Source organism: Eriocheir sinensis, chromosome 63 (genome assembly GCF_024679095.1).
Source record: "Eriocheir sinensis breed Jianghai 21 chromosome 63, ASM2467909v1, whole genome shotgun sequence".
Classification (NCBI taxonomy): domain Eukaryota; kingdom Metazoa; phylum Arthropoda; class Malacostraca; order Decapoda; family Varunidae; genus Eriocheir; species Eriocheir sinensis.
The window spans coordinates 7162535-7180084 of NC_066571.1; the positions used below are offsets into that span (position 1 = coordinate 7162535).

At 47.5% G+C, this 17550-nt stretch overlaps 2 protein-coding genes across 2 annotated transcripts; both read right to left on the reverse strand.

The window, feature by feature from the left end:
• Positions 1-7151: 7151 nt before the first annotated feature.
• LOC126986940 (vitelline membrane outer layer protein 1-like) lies at positions 7152-11431 on the reverse strand. The gene is made up of 4 exons (XM_050843471.1): positions 11265-11431; positions 11019-11128; positions 9587-9763; positions 7152-7700 (listed from the first exon to the last, which is right to left on the reverse strand). Exons 1-4 carry the CDS (start codon positions 11311-11313, stop codon positions 7446-7448), a joined length of 591 nt encoding a protein of 196 aa, XP_050699428.1. The 5' UTR covers positions 11314-11431; the 3' UTR covers positions 7152-7445.
• A 666-nt stretch (positions 11432-12097) lies between these two features.
• Positions 12098-15180, reverse strand: LOC126986939 (vitelline membrane outer layer protein 1 homolog). The gene is made up of 4 exons (XM_050843470.1): positions 15023-15180; positions 14781-14890; positions 13946-14122; positions 12098-12728 (listed from the first exon to the last, which is right to left on the reverse strand). Exons 1-4 carry the CDS (start codon positions 15069-15071, stop codon positions 12474-12476), a joined length of 591 nt encoding a protein of 196 aa, XP_050699427.1. The 5' UTR covers positions 15072-15180; the 3' UTR covers positions 12098-12473.
• Positions 15181-17550: the final 2370 nt, after the last annotated feature.

Consider the following 17550-nt stretch of genomic DNA (forward strand, 5'->3'; position numbering starts at 1 on the left):
GACTTGCCTCTGTCTCGTCCCTTCTTAAAGCTATTCCTCCTCCCCTTTCTTCTTCCCCTCCTCCTTTCTCCCCCTTCAGTCACTCCATCTTCCCCTTCTCCTCCTCTCCCCTTTTCCTCCACACCTCCATGAATCACCACATCTTCCAGTACCTCCTCCTCCTCCTCCTCCTCCTCCTCTTCCTCTATCTTCTGCTCCTCATTCCCCATTGTCACACCTTTTCTTCCTCCTCCTTCCTCCTCCTCCTCCTCACACTCTCGATGTAAATCACTACATTTTTCAGTACGTCTTCCCTGTCCTCCTCCTCCACCTCCACCTCCTCCTCCTCCCCACCACCACCACCACCATGAATTAATGACCCCTTCCACCCCCACCCCCCACCCCCCCCTTTGCGTGACGATGACTGGTACCCTCGTGTTCCTCCTCAACTAATGGGCAATGAATATTTCGCTGCGACACACTTATTCTGACCCCCCCCCACCCCCCCGCCATGGGACATACTCCTTCTCTACTTCATTATTTACGGTGTGTGTGAGAGAGAGAGAGAGAGAGAGAGAGAGAGAGAGAGAGAGAGAGAGAGAGAGAGAGAGAGAGAGAGAGAGAGAGAGAGAGAGAGAGAGAGAGAGAGAGAGAGCAAGGGGCAAAGAAAAAAAGAAAACGGCTGTCTCATTCACGTCCAGTCTCTTCACCCCAACCCATTACTCTCTCCTTTGTTAAATTCTGAAACCCCAAACTCATTATCGACTCCCAAAAAACTCATATGTTATAGTCTTCATGTATAGTCGACCTCTTCATTGCTAAGGCTGGGAACGGAATGGGCAGGTGCTGGTGAGAGGTCAGGTCAGGTCAGGTCAGGTAAGGTCAGGTCAGGTCAGGTCAGGTGGCTATAATCACCGTGTTACAGATCCTCACACTCCCCTTATCTCTTCATTCCAGTAACTCCTTCCTCTATCTCACATTCCAGTCATCTACTTTTCTCCCATCTACCTCTACTCCACCTTCCATTATTTATCTGTAGCTCCACCTCTCTTTGCACTCCACCCTTACCAGCTTATCCACCGCTCCTTCACATTAGACACTTTCCACCCATCAACCTCTATTCCACCCTATACTGTTTCCTTGTAGCTCCACCTCTTCTTACACTACCTTATAACCACCCCCTACACTTTCCTACCAGCCCTTCCATCTCTCATCCACATCAGACATTTTCCTTCCTCACACCCCCTTACCTCCGTCCACTCTCAGCACGCGTAGAGAAAACTGGGTATACTACTTCAGAATCTGTCAATCTCACTTTTTATTCTCCTTTCCCTCATACACTAATTCCTTAAATCCTACTTCACAAACCGTCAATCTCGCTTTTTATTTTTTGTTCTCATACTCAATCATCCTCTTCAGTCTTCAACCTCATCAACCTCGCCCATACTGCTTTACCCAACTCCACTGCTCATTCACACTAGACTTCCACCCCTCCACATACCACCCACTCCACTATACATTAAGTTCTCCTATCTCTCTGTTATCACACCTCCCAAAACCCATACCACATTCCATTTACCCTTTCACTATACACTCCTGTCCACCACTCCATCAGACACCTCCATTACCAACACAATCAGTCCCATCACAACCCCCACCTCCCCCCTTCCACCACTCCATCAGGACTCACGACAATACCTGCCACTCCTCCTAACCATCTCTCATCTCACCTCACCCCCCGACCCCTCGCCTGGCCTTCCCCTTCCACCCACCCACCCACCCTCTTTCTCTTCTTTCTTTTTATTTCTTTTTTTCTGCTTCTAGTTTCCCTTGTTTTTGTTTTCTTCTTGTTTTGCTTTCTCCTTTCATTTATCTTTTTTGTTATTTGTGTCTTTCCCTCCGCTTCCAGTTTTTATTTGTTTTGTTTTCCTTTTTTTCTGCTTTATTAAATCATTTCTTTTGCTTCCAGTCTTCTTTGTTTTGTTTTCCTCCTTTCTTTGTTTCCCTTCTTCCATCTTTTATTCCTCTTCTTTATTCCTCTTTCTTTTTCTCTTTTTGCTTCCACTATTCACTCCCCACGTTCGCTTTTTTCCTTCTTCCATCTTTTATTATTCTTTATTCCTCTTTCTTTTTCTCTTTATGCTTCCACTATTCATTTCCCACGTTCGCTTTTTTTCTTCTTCCATCTTTTATTCTTCTTTATTCCTCTTTCTTTTTCTCTTTATGCTTCCACTATTCATTTCCCACGTTCGCTCTTTCCCTACTTCCATCTTTCATTCCTCTTCTTTCTTCCTCTTTCTTTCCCTCATTTTCCTTCCACCATTCACTTCCCACGTTCGGTCTTATTTTCCTTCCATCTCTCATTTCTCTTCTTTCTCTCTTTCTCTCTGTTTCCACTTCCCACACTCTCTCTTGCTCTGCTTCCTTCTTTCGTTTTTTTTTTTTTCTCTCTGCTTCCATCATTCACTTTCCACACTCACTCATACTCTGCTTCCATCTTTTGTCTCTCTCCTTTCTCTTTTTTTCTTTCTGCTTCCACCGTTTACTCGTTCATTTCCCCCACACTCTCTTTCTTTCCTTATCATCCCATTTTCTTTATTCCCCACGACTATATCAATAAAAGAGAGAGAGCGAAAAACACATTGCTGCCTACTATCATTAAGTGCCCAATTATACTTTTAATTTATGTCATGGAATGTCGCTGTATATAGAACTGGAGGTGGAGGGTGAGGTGGAGGAGAGGAGAGGCAAACCAATTATATAAATACACTTTGTGCTCTGAAATAATCTTTGAACTCAGTGTGTGTGTGTGTGTGTGTGTGTGTGTGTGTGTGTGTGTGTGTGTGTGTGTGCGTGCGCCGCGGGTGTTGCACGTTATAGAATTCACAGCGTTATTATGTTGTCTGTCATATAACGTCCACTTATTAAAGAGTGTCCACGCCTCCACATGTTCCACTTAATTAACCTTCCGGACACGAACTCTCACACAGACAGCCACACACTCACACTCTCTTTTTATCTATCTATCTATTTATATGTCTATCTATCTTCACTTGTTTACCACGCGCTGCTTATCTTCCTGTCACGGTACAAAAAAAAGTCTCTTAATTATAGCCGCAAGAACTCAAAGACAGACAGACAGACAGACACCCACACCCACAGTCTCTTTCTATCTATCTGTCTATCTATTATCATTCATTCACGATGCTCAATTCAACTTCCTCTCACGATACGGAGCAGCCACTTAACTATTACAGCCGCTAAAACATCCTCCTCCTTCTCCTCTTTATACCTTAACACAAGACTTATACGAGAGAGATTTCCCTGGTCTAGTAAATGCCAAGATCGGTTAGTCCCAGAAAATAAAGAGTCGACCGAAGAGGCAGCTTTCTTGCTAACTCTTTTCTCTTTTTTTCTCTTTTCCTTTGTGTTCCTTTTCATTCCTGTCTTATTTTTCCACTTCCATTTTATATTTGCTTTTTTTTTCTTTTTTCCCTTCCGTCACCTGAGCTAAGAAAGACGCACACACACCTGACCTACTTTCCCTTTCTATCTTATTTTCTCGTTTTTTTTCCTTTTCTTTCCCTTCCTTTCTTTCTTTTCTGCTTCCATCTTGAATTTGCCTTTTTTTCCTTCTTTCCTTTCCGTCACCTGAGCTAAGAAAGACACACACACACCTGACCTACTTTCCCTTTCTATCTTATTCTTTCTTTCTTTTTCTTTTCCTTCCTTTCTTTCTTTTCTGCTTCCATCTTGAATTTGCCATTTTTTCTTTCTTTCCTTTCCGTCACCTGAACTAAAAAAGACACACACACAGCTAACCCACTTTCCTTTTCTATCTTATTTTCTCGTTTTTTTTTCCTTTTCTTTCCCTTCCTTTCTTTCTTTTCTCCTTTCCTCTTTTTTTTTTTTTTTTTTCCTTCTTTCCTTTCCGTCACCTGAGCTAAAAAAGACACGACCTACTTTCCTTTTCTATCTTATTTTCTCGTTTTTTTTCCTTTTCTTTCCCTTCCTTTCTTTCTTTTCTCCTTCCATCTTGAATTTGCCTTTTTTTCCTTCTTTCCTTTCCGTCACCTGAGCTAACAAAGACACACATAGCTGACCTACTTTCCCTTTCTATCTTATTTTCTCGTTTTTTTCCTTTTCTTTCCCTTCCTTTCTTTCTTTTCTGCTTCCATCTTGAATTTGCCTTTTTTCTTTCTCTCCTTTCCGTCACCTGAACTAAGAAAGACACACACACCTGACCTACTTTCCCTTTCTGTTTGATTTTCTCGGTTGTTGTTTTTTTCGTTGTCTTTCCCTTCCTTTCTTTTTTCTGCTTCTATCTTACAATTGCCTTTCTTTCTTTTTTTCCTTTCCGTCACCTGAGCTAAAAAAAGACACACACACCTGACCTACTTTCCAGGCTCTCATTACACTTCTCAAAACCCACACCACATTCCACTAACCCTTCCACTGTCCACTCCTATCCACCCTCCAATGCCACCACAATCAGTCCTATCACAGCCCCCTCCCCCTCCACCGCTCCACAGGTAATCTACTCCACCTTTTATACATGCGTTGACATTAAGGTGGATGACAGGTTGAATACAGGTCATAAATTCCATCTTTATATACGCGTTCTGCTATTTCATTCCCAACAATAGAGGGAATAGGTCAAGGTGATCGGCTCCTCTTGTTATGTTGTATTATGGCTGTTAAGGACGACAGCATAGGTAACACATGATCTAGTCCACCTTTTTCTATGTATGTATGCTGCCATCAGTCATTAGGAGGGATTGATACAGGTAAAATCCTCTTAACCCGTCCGCTGCGATTGGCACGGATTCTGCTTTCACTGGTAGCCTGGTAACTTACACTCCCAGGTCTTTCTCTGCCGCTGTGGTGGATAGTGGAGTGTTTCCCATGTGTTTCCCAAGGTGCAAGACTACATTTTTCTTCATTGAATTGTAGCAGCCACTTTTTGTTCCATTCCTGTAGCTTGGTGAGGTCTTCTAGTAGGAAATCCGCAGTCAAGGGGTTAAGATGGACAACAGGTGGAACAAAAGACCTATTCCACCCATCCACCATTAGCCATCGGAGTAGGATGCATTGGTACAGGTGTGAAGGTGGACTGCAGGTGGAGCACAATATTTATTCCAACTTTCCACCATGAGCCATAAAGACAATAAGAGCCATTGGTAATCATTTTGAGGTGGATCACAGGTGGAACACAAGATCTAACCCACCTATCCACCATCTTTGGCATCAGTACAGGTGGTCAGTGAGGTGGACCGCAGGTGGAACACAAGATCTATTCCACTTTTCCACCATTTTTCGCATCGTTACAGGTGGTCATAAGGTGGACGACAGGTGGAAAGGAACGAAGGTAAAGAAAGAAAGAAAATAGGAGAGAAAGAAAGTAGGAGAGAAAGAGATTAAAGTACCGTAGAAACAAAGAAAAACACCAACAAACAAAAACTTGACGCAAAAGGAGACATAAAAAGAGAGCAAAAAATAGATGAAAACAAAACAAAAAAATCCTCTCCACCTTTCCACTATATCATTGGCCTTGGTACAGGTGATCAATCAGGTGGATCGCAGGTGGAACAAAGGCTATCATCTCTGGCTCTCTATATACGTGTTGCCATTCGCGTGGACAACAGGTGAAATGGAGTGGTCATCAATATACCTGAGCATTCCATTCCGTCCCTCAGGTGTTCTTTATCTCTTTGTGGATGTGACCATTAAGGTGGACAGCTGGTGGATTGGGTGGACAAAGGTGGGGGGAGGGAGGAGGGGGGAGGGGGGGTTAGTCGATGTATACTTTTTTTTTTTTTTTACAACAAAGGAGACAGCTCAAGGGCACACAAAAAAAGGAAACAATAATAAATAAATAAAATAAAAAAGCCCGCTACTCGCTGTTCCATTTACTTGTCTGTCTGTCTTCTCTGTTATATCCTTCGAGAAATATGTGTCCATCTATCTCTGTCTGTCTGTCTGTTTATCTTTCTATCTATCTATCTCCGAGGGTCTGAAAGCTTACTAGAGTAGATTAAGTTGTCACAGATGATTTTTTTTTCTAGTTTTTGTTTTCATTTTTCTCTTCCTTCTTTGCTTGTACTGCATTATCTTTTTCCTCCTGTGTAATATGAGTGGTCGTGTTTTTTTTTATTATTCTCTCTCTCTCTCTCTCTCTCTCTCTCTCTCTCTCTCTCTCTCTCTCTCTCTCTCTCTCATGTACTTAATGATGGAATTTTCTCGTCGTAAATAAGATCAAATTCCTTTCCTCGCCAAGACTAAGAGAATCACACACGGATTACCTGATGGAATTCCTTGCTCCAAACATTTTTAGAAACAGACGAAAGCCACCGCCGCACAGTCATTAAGGACACTCCAAAAAATACGGAAGCGGAGCGTTTTTCGTCCCTTCTGACTAAGTGACGCACCCCATCCTCCCTCCCCCCACCCCCGTCGGTCCAGGGGAGGATGAAGAAGGGGAAGGGGGATGAGGAAGGGGAAGGAGGTTGAAGAAGAGAAAGGGAGATGAAGAAAGAGGAGGATAAAGAAGAGGAAGGGGAATGAGGAAAGGGATGGGGGTTGAAGAAGAGAAAGGGAGATGAAGAAAGAGGAGGATAAAGAAGAGGAAGGGGAATGAGGAAGGGATGGGGGTTGAAGAAGAGAAAGGGAGATGAAGAAAGAGGAGGATAAAGAAGAGGAAGGGGAATGAGGAAAGGGAAGAGGGATGAAGAAGAGAAAGGGGAATGAGGAAGGGGAAGAAGGATGAAGAAGGGAAAGAGGATGGATGACAAGGATACAGACAAACCAAGACTTTTACCCGTCGGTGTCCAGAGGAGAAATAGGAGGAAGGAAATTACACGAGAGACGCCGCCCGGAGGATGAGAAAGAGGAAGGGGAGGAGGAAGGGAGAAAGGAAAGGACACGAGACGATGCCTAGAGGAGAAAAAGGAGGAAGGGGAGGAAGAAGGGCAAGGATACAAGAGACGCTGCCCAAGGGAGTAGGAAAAAAGGGAAGAGGAAGGGAGGAATGAAAGGTCACAGGAAACGCTGCCCAGAGGAGGAGCAGAAGAAAAGGAAGGGAGAGGAAGGAAGGAACACATAGAGACAAGTAAACACTCCTATTTCGCTAACGTAAAGCTTCGGTGCAGGAAACGGAAACAGAAAGACAGTCGCACAAGTCAATGTATATATTTCGTAAACGTACAACTCGGGCACTAAGAGGTTATACAAGACGAGAGGAACCAATCATTCAGGCTCATTAAGGAGGCAGAGAGGAGCTTGATCAAATGCCGAGTGGATCAATGGAACAACTTAGCCACCTGCATGCGAATAAGATTAAATGCGATTCCTGGCTTCTGAGGGCGGATGGTGAATAGCTGGGTCTCGAGAGCTGACACGTGCGGGCCGAGTGGTCTTTTGCAGTCTCCTTCCTTGTGCATCCTTGTATACCCCAAACGGTCGGCGCCTCACACGGGTAAGTCGCAGCACAGAAAGCGGACGTCGTTGAGCGCCGTGTCGTCCGAGAAGGTGCCCTGGTCCTCCTCCACCAGGGTCATGAGGCCGCACACTACCTTGTCCATCCTGCAGAAGGACGGCCCCAGCCACGCCCCCCACTTGGTGCCGGGGGACTCGAGGAAAGTGTCCTGCCCCTGGGACTTACAGTACATGCGGAGCGCGTTGGCGGCGGTGTTGTCTCCCAGGGCTCCCTCGTCAGGCTGGCTCTGAAGGCACGCATGGAGGGGGAGGTGAGTGGGGAGGAAAGGCGAGTGGCGAGGGGGGCGGGAAGGAGGGGAGGGGGTCTCATGGCTCACAAACCTAATACATTAATGGTTTATATTAGAGTAGGGAGAGTGGCGCGGGGCGGGGGGGGGGGAGACCATAAAAACAGTGTGCGGAGGAGGAAACTGAACGGCCTTCGATCTGGTGAGAAGTAGGAGGAGGCACAGCAGCATGGACACAGCCGGGGCGGAGGGAGGGAAGGGACTGCAGTCGAGGCGGAGTGGGAAGGGGAAAAGAGGCATAGCAATTAGGCGACGAACGTGCGAAGGTGAAATAAGTTGAAATGTGACGGAGTGGGAAAGGTGGGGAAGATAACAACAGGAGTGGGACTGTGACGGAGTGGGAAAGGTGGGGAAGATAACAACAGGAGTGGGACTGTGACGGAGTGGGAAAGGTGGGGAAGATAACAACAGGAGTGGGACTGTGACGGAGTGGGAAAGGTGGGGAAGATAACAACAGGAATGGGACTGTGACGGAGTGGGAAAGGTGGGGAAGATAACAACAGGAATGGGACTGTGACGGAGTGGGAAAGGTGGGGAAGATAACAACAGGAATGGGACTGTGACGGAGTGGGAAAGGTGGGGAAGATAACAACAGGAATGGGACTGTGACGGAGTGGGAAAGGTGGGGAAGATAACAACACAAAGAGGGGAGGGAAGTGGGCTTGGGAGGACCGAGTGGGGATGAAGCGGAGTGGGGAAAGAGGGGTGAGGGGGCTTGTGATAACGGAGTGGGAAAGGTGGGGAAGGCACACCACCCAAGATTGCAGACAAGGTGGGGGAGGTGAAGGGGAATGGGGAGGTGAGTTGGCTTGTGACGGAGTGGGGATGAACGGAGTGGGGGAGAGAAGTGAACGAGCTTGTGATAACGGAGGGGTAGGGAATTCACAACACCCAAGGGAGAGGGAGAGGAATGGGGAGGCGAGTGGGCTTGTGATCGACTGGGGATAGATGGAGTGGGGGAGAGAAAAGTGAGTGGGGTAGTAAAGGAGTTTTTGTTTTGTTTTTACAGCAAAGGAGACAGCACAAGGGCACAAAAAAAAGGAAACAATAAAAAAAAGCCCGCTACTCGCTGCTCCTTTAAAGAATCCGAAGAGGTGGCCGAAAGAGCAGTCAATTACGTGAGTGAGGAGTGGATTTATGACGGAGTGGATGAGACAACGGCAAGGTCACCTCTGTGTTTACAAGGTCGGGGCGCCACAGTAGCTGATAACGCGAGATAACATCGTGTGAATCTCTATCCTCAATGTCACCTGTCATCTGCCTCCTGCGTCACATCCCCACGCCACACCACACCACCACTTCCTGCGCACCCACCACACCACCTCCCTCCCACACCACCATCCTCACACGACACAACACCCAAGAGGACGAAGACGAGGACGAAAAATAGACGGAAAAAAAAAGACACGAAATCGAAGACAAAGAAAAAACTGAGACGGAGACAACGAAGAAAAAGACGAAGACGAAGACGAAGAGGATGAAAAACGCGAGGACAAAGACGTAAACGAGAAGGACGAGAACGAGAACAAAAAACGAAAATGAGGAGGATGAAGATAACAATGAGGACGAGAAGGAAATGGACTGATAGGGGCTGGGAATACAAGGGAGTCGGGAAGAGAGGGAGCGCATATGAACAGTGTGCAGAGGAACAAACTGAGTGGCCTTTGGAGAAGCTTGCCCACTCTAGCACAATCCTTCCTCCTCGCACAACACTATACTTTATAATTTTACTTTCTTTTCCCCTTCCCACCTCGCCTCGACACCCACTCCTATCTCTCCCTCCGCCTCGGCTGCGTCCTTGCCCTACGCTGATCGTTTGTGTTTACCTTGAGGTCGTAGCCCGAGAGGAAGTCCCCCTCAGGGCATTGGTACTCGCCGCTCCAGCTGCCGCGGTTCATGGAGGAGGAGGTGACGGACCCCGTGAAGGCCCCCGTCGTGTTGTAGCAGTTCAGCTTGATGGCGTTCACGCTCGTGTCGTCGTCCAGAAACTGTTCAGGCTCAACCTACAGCGCGGCCACCGGGGTTAGGAGAGTGCGGGAGTGTGAGGGGGAGGAGAGGGAAGGGGGAGGTATAGGCTCAATCTCTCTATATCTATCTATTGTATGTCTGTATATCTATCTATCTATCTATATAAATATAAATAAATAAATAAATAAATAAAGATATATATATATATATATATATATATATATATATATATATATATATATATATATATATATATATATATCTATTTATCTATATCTATTTGTCTCTATCTATCTATCTCTATATCTCTCTATATATCTCTATAGATATCTCTCTCTCTCTCTCTCTCTATATCTAAACATATATATATATATATATATATATATATATATATATATATATATATATATATATATATATATATACACACACACATAAATTTGTGTTTGAGTCTGAACAGTCCCTGGCGCTCCCGTAAGGTTTCTTGGCGGGGTGTGGTGGCCGGCCTGCCCGTTAGAGACGCGGGAAGGTTGATTTCTTCCTAGTGGCTGCCCTGTCACATCTTGGCCAGGCCGTGCTGCCCGCCGATCCTTCTCTTGGCGCAAGTCGCTAAAGTGTGAGTACTTTGGTGGTCATCTGGGGACCATGTGAGTAAACTTCGACAACTTAGCAATGGCTGAAAATCGTCAGTTTGTAGCACCAGGGTTCCAACCCTGGACTCAGGGTAACCACGCCCGCGCACTAACCAATCTCCCCTCTACTAACAATCAGCGTCAGCGCTTTGCAAACAAAATATGTTTTGTTTATCGGTCAGCCGCCAACACTACCAAGCCACCAGATGTTCAAACGCTACAATACTGCCACGTACAGGAGCGATGCCACGTGTTTACACGAGGCCACGCATGGTTTGCGTCTCTGGAGTAGAGGTCCACGAGGGAAGGCGGTGGCCGAGTGGTCAACGCACGGACGTGATGATCCTGAGGACCCGGGTTCAAGTCCCACCGCAAGACGCTGACAATTTCAACCATCGCCGAGTGGCGGAAGATTACCTACATGCTATTCATATCTTCAATCAACTCTTACTTCAGCGGCTTTCGTCAAGAGTAGCACCGGGGGGCAACACCGGCCAGGCAAGTCACACATCACAGCATCCACTTAAAACAAAATTCGCCCGCGACACTAACGGGTCGGGACCGTCCACCGCTATGGGCGGCAGGAGAGACTTGGACGAGCGTTACGGCATCTGAGGCTCTGGACAAGAACTGGAGCCTGTCCGTAGGCCTCCCTCACCCTGAGTTCAAAGGACCAGGCGAAGGACCCCTCGGGACACGCCTCGGTCTGGCCCCAGAACCCCCAGAAGGTCGCCCCCAGCGAGTGGATGAAGTCGTCGGGGTCGTACGCTGCAGGGAACCAACAAGACAAGAGTTCAGAGCGAGGCGAGACACGCGACACAAAGGTCCAGGCATTATAACACGGCTCTTGGCGGTATCACAAGTCTGTTTCGTCCACGTCGCTCGAGGCCGCTACATTACCCACCGAGGGAGCGCGTCGCCAGGACAAGTAGGGCAAAGCTGAGCAGCAGCATCGTGAGAGGAAGAGGCGGAGGACGTGACAGAGGACAAAACGGCAGCCTCTATATACCATACAGTCGCCCCCACGCCTCGGCTTATCTCCTCACGTCCAGCCCCTCCTTTCAGCGCGGGTAATGGGGGACACGTACCTATATATTGTGGTGACCCCTACACCATGGCGACGCAAGGGTGACATTCAGACCAGGAAAAAATGAGATACGGTGACAGATAAGAGAGAGAAAGAGAGAGAGAGCGAGAGCAACACATTATGGCCCAGGAATACAAATGGGGCGACTCATCCCTCCATGACAATGCAATCAGACGTCCAGCCGCTGATGTCCCGTCGTTGTAGCACCAAGCATATCCCTCTCACTGACCTCCATCCAGACCCTTATTATACTCCATAGTCTTCCTCCCATAGTCATTTGCCTCTCATTACATTTTTTTTTATATGTAACCTTTCTTCTTCAACCCTCCCCCCTCCCCCTTCACCCTTACATCCCTTCAAGTGTTATTTTCCTCCTTTCTTATACGTAGATCTTTCCTTATCTAAATTCTTCTCCCTTTTTATGTTTCATCTTTACCCTCATTTCTTTCCCTTTCTCTTCCTCACCCTTTATTTTTTTATTCACCTCCACCTTAACGTTTCATCTTCATACCTCCTTCTCCCATTCTCAATTTCCTTGGCCTTCTCCTTGTCCGGGACGGAGGAGATGCGATAGATAGATTTGCAAACGAATCGAGAGCTATTTCGCCAACACAAAACTTGGGCACAAAAAGCGAAAACAGATACAGACAGACAAACCAATATTTATATTTCACTAAAACAAGTCTCAGGCGCAAAAAGTAAAAGAACTTCAGTTTATTGGTTACAAGACTAAAGCAAACAACCATTCGGGCTCAGTAGAGAGACAGGCAAGAACTGGTTTACAGAGCATACCGGATCAACGGAACAAATTACCGCAGTGGATGAGTGGGACTAATTACGGACCTGAATATGTTGCCAATACAATTAAGATTGACTTATGAATGACAGTTAGATACATTTGTGGCAGGGAAGGCGGATGGCAGATTACTAGCACAGGTCTCAAGTGCTGCCACGTGCGGGCCGAGTGGTCTCTTGTGGTCTCCTTATATCCTTGTGCATCGTTCTGTACCCCAAACAGTCGGCGCCTCACTCGGGCAAGTCGCAGCACAGAAAGCGGACGTCGTTGAGCGCCGTGTCGTCCGATAGCCCGCCCTGGTCATCCTCCACCAGGGTCATGAGGCCGCACACCGCCATTTTAGTCCTGCAGAAGGACGGCCCCAACCAATCCCCCCACTTGGTGCCAGGGGACTCCATGTAAACGTCCTCACCCTGGGACTTACAGTACATGCGGAGCGCGTTGGCGGCGGTGTTGTCTCCAAGGGCTCCCTGTTCAGGCTGGCTCTGAGGGGGCAGGCAGGGAGGGGGAGGTGAGTGGGGAGGGACGGGGAAGAGGGGAAGGCTGACCATAGAGGAGTTGTGTGAGGAAGAAGAGAAGAGGGAGGGGAAGAGGAGAAGGCCACATCAAATAGTCGTACAGGTGAATGTGCTTTTACATCAACAGTACTTCGTTATTTTACCTCCAACCTGTTTATCGTGGTTGTTTGTAGTGTGCAGCTGTGTGTTGGTCCGCGAGATAACGTCGTGTGAATCTGTATCATTACACCACCTGTCACCTCCCTTTCACCACACAATTTTTTTTTTTTTTTTTTACAGCAAAGGAGACAGTTCAAGGGCACAAAAAAAGTAAACATTAATAAAAAAAAAAGCCCGCTACTCGCTGCTCCTAAAAAGAATCCAAATACCACACCACCACCACATCATCTCCTCCCACTCCATCATCTCCCCACCATATGCACTCCACATCAAGTACTCGTCAGACCACTTCTCCCTACATCACCCCATCCCCACTCCACCCAACCACCACTACTTCCCCACAAGCTTCCAGAACCATCTCCCAACTTCCCACCTCTTCCACCTCCTCACTACCATTACACCACGTTCCCTCTCCACCACACAATCCATTTGCTCACTTCACCACCACGCATCTACTCCACACCAATACCTTCACTCCACCGCACCTGAAGTTTCCCACCCCCAGCGCCACCACCTCGCCACACCAGCGCCGCTTTCCCACCGCCAGGCACTCAAAACAAGGCGGCAAAACAAAGATAACACGGAAGCGAACGCCGATAAATTGAAAAGATAACAAAAAAGATTCAGGAAAAGTGTAGAGGAGGAGGAGGAGGAGGAGGAGGGGGAGGAGGAGGAGGAGGAGGAGGAGGAAGAGGACAACGACGACACAGATGCGAAGAACGCTGAAGAGGATAAGAATCACAACGATGAGGGTGAGGCTTGAGGCGAGGACGAGGACAAGGAAGACTAGGACGAGGACAAGTAAACGAGGACGAGGAGGACGAAGAAGCCAAAGATAAAGCCACGAAAAAGGCCGAAGAACAAAAACTAGGGAGAAGAAGAAGAACAATCAGCATAGCGAACTCCAAAAGCGAAACCAAGGACGCGACAGAACACGAAGACGACGAGTAAGAGGAACGAGTAAGTAAGCGAACGAGTAAGGGAACGCAATACAAGGGAGTCGTGCGCTGGTCGTCTGTGTTTACCTTGAGGTCGTAACCCCCGAGGAAGTCCCCCTCTTCGCAGCTGTACACGCCGGTCCAGCTGCCGCGGTTCATGGTCGAGGAGGTGACGATCCCGGTGTGATGCAGAGTCGTGTTATAGCAGTACAGTCTGATGGCGTTCACGCTCGTGTTGTCGTCAAGTAAGTGTTCCCCTTCCACCTACAGCGGGGAAAGAAGAAACAATGGGAAAGGGAAGAGAAAGAGATGGAAGGGAAGACTGGGAAAGATGATGCTATGAAGACTCGGTCCAAAGAAAACATTTTGACGGGGCGGCCGCTGAAGATAAACCGGATAAGCCAATCTCCTACTGGCGATGGGGTGGGCGGGGGAGGTCAGCGGCCAACAGGGAGGGACTCAGGAAAATAAATTCCGGCCAGACACCTTTTCAGCCAAGGCCTGTCATAGCTTGAGAGGTGCAGGAGGCTATTTGTTAAACCAAACTAAACTATGATCTGAACGTGACCTTTCCACTCTCCCAACACACAACTGACAGCATGGAGGCAGCATCACGGTGCAGGCGACGCCGCGTGTGTACACGTGGCCACGCCTGGTCCGCGTCCTCGGGGCAGAGGCCGGATAAGGAGCATCGTTTTTTTTTTTTTACGTCTACGCCTATAGCGCCGGTAGGCTTGCTTGAGGGGCCTGGATGGTGTTCGGCTCCGGCCCGTCATGGCGCAGGCAAGTGTTTATAGTGGCGCCATCTTCTCTTGCCATCTTGGTCTTTGCCAGAACAGGAGGGACCGGACAAGCCTCACGGCACCTTTAGGCTCTGGCCAAGGACTAGACTCACTAGAGCCTGTCTGTGGGCCTCCCTTACCCTAAGCTCGAAGGCCCTCGCGAAGGACCCCTCAGGACACGCCTCGGTCTGGCCCCAGAAGCCCCAGTAGGTCGCCCCCAGCGAGTGGATGAAGTCGTCGGGGTTGTACGCTGCCGGAAACCAACAAGACAGTTCAGAGCGAAGCGAGCCACACGGCACAATGGTATTACATGTCATTGCACGGCTATTGACGGTGACTCCGTCTATTTGTCCAGGCCACTCAAGGCCGCTACATTACCCACCGAGGGAGCGCGTCACCAGGGCGAGGAGGGCGAAGCTGAGCAGCAGCATCGTGAAGACGGAGGCGCAGGACGAGACGGAGGACAAAGCGGCGGCCTCAATATATACAGCTGCAAGTAGTTGCTTTGGCTTATCTTCTTAGGCCCCGCCGCTCCCTCCACCTTCGTTTTTAGCTGGATATTTTACCGGGTAAAGTGTAACAATACTCGCAGGAGGCACGTTTTCCCACATCTTATCGCGTGCATCACACAGACAGCAGAACATTCTCACAATGCAAATAACGCAACGAGATGAGGTCAAAGGTAAGTAAGGGGCATGAGACGAAGTAACCTGTCCCAGGGAAGCAAAATAACGGTATGGAAAGTAAATTACCAAAAAGAATCCGCCCACGCCATTACTTCTATGGACAGACCACCAATGAGCGACCTTAAGGGTACTTCCCCGACCGCGTTAAGGGCCTGCTCATAACAAAGGGAGTCTTGGGACAGGTAAGGAAACAGGTGACTTATCGGTCGGGGACACAAAGAGACGTTCGAGGACACAAAGGAAAAAAAAAATCACAAGTCTGAAAAGAACTCAAAGACCAACGGTGCCATCCCACATCTCTCATCTTCCCCCCTTCCCCCGCATCAATCCCCACCCACTCCCCTTACCTCCCCCACCCCACCCCACACACAACCATCCCTCACAACGTCCCTTCATTTCCATTACCAGCTGATACGTTCCGTGACACCAAGGCCGGAATACACCATAATAACAAAGCAGGAAGGAGACGAAAAATTAATGATACACGCCCGGTGACTGACGTATGGAGGACGAAGGAACAAAAGTGGGGCGAGGACAAACATGGATACAGAGAGAGAGAGAGAGAGAGAGAGAGAGAGAGAGAGAGAGAGAGAGAGAGAGAGAGAGAGAGAATATGACCCTGAATACAAATGAGGAGACTTTTCCCTTTCAAGAGCACCATCAACATAACACCTCCTCTACGTTTTTCCCGCGCCTCAAGTCCCCCTTCACACCCTTCTATTACATTATATCCTTCCTCCCATTATCATCTGTCTCTCCTAATCCACCTTTTCTTAACCAATTATTTATCGTTCCTTCCTTTCACGTGTTCCCGTTCTCTCCTTCCCCATATATAAATTTGCCGTTTCCTTCTTTATTTTCCTTCTTTCTATTGTCATCTGTCTCCTGTTTCTCTTCATCTATTATCTTCATCAATTCTTTATCCTTCTATCCCCACGCATGTTGTCTGTATTTTCTTTCCCATATATCCTTTCCCGCATATATATTTACTGTCTCCTTTATTTTCCTGTTTTCATTGTCATCTGTCTCTCCTAATCTTTTTTTTTTCTTTATCTCTTACCCTTCTCGCCCTCTTCCCCTCATTATCTAATCAATCTCTTCAAACTGTCTTTTCACATGTCTCTCCTATATTTTATTTCCTCGTATTCTCCTTTTCTCAGTCGTTTTGCCTCATCCAATCAACCTTTGTATTGCAGTCTTCCTCCCTACAAGTCTATCTACATCTATCTATCTTCTAGCCTATCTATATTTCTTCCTACCCTCTTTTCAAACTGTCTTTTCACACGTCTCTCCTTTATTTTATTTCCTCGTATTCTCCTTTTCTCAGTCGTTTTGCCTCATCCAATCAATCTTTTTATTGCAGTCTTCCTCCCTACAAGTCTATCTACATCTATCTATCTTCTAGCCTATCTATATTTCTTCCTACCCTCTTTTCCGATACAGCTTCCCTCAAGTAAATTCATCTCCCTTTTCATTTATCTTCCCAACCCTCATCTCCCTCTCTTCCTCAACTATCCATTTTCTCTCTCCACAATTCACATTCTCCAATTTACCTTCCCTCCAACCCTTCATCTCTCTCTCTTTTTCCCTCTTCCTCGCTCTTCTATTTTCTCTCCGGCAGCCTTCCATTCCTCTTCCTCTCTATACGTCTACTCCTTCCTCTCCCTCTTCAATCTCCCTTCCTCCCTTCCTTCCTTCCTTTCTTCCCTTCCCTCCATATCTCCTTCCTCACTCTTCAATCTCCCTCACTTCCTTCCTTTCCTCCATTGATCATCCATTCCTTCTCTCCATATCTCCTGTCTCTCTTCTCTCTCTCTCTCTCTCTCTCTCTCTCTCTCTCTCTTCCTTCCTTTCCTTGATCCTTCTCTCCATATGATCCATCAACCCACGACCTTGTCACTTCGCCCACACTTCACATTGTCATCCTTCGCCCCACACCATTCGCTCCCTCCCAGCCATCCCCGCCCTTGCCTCCCTCCCCTCCTCGCCCCACCGCCTGGCAGCCGCCCACATCACCCCGAACAAGAGGATGCATCATTCTTCCTTTATCTCTTTCCCAGTCCAACGGCTTTCCGCACCCCCCCCCTTGCCTTGTCTTCCGTTGACGTAACACACACACACACACACACACACACATACACATAAAAAAATACACACGTAAAGTTAAGAAAGCAAAATAAACACGTTAGTACAAATAAATCGGTATATACACGAAAACTTTCTC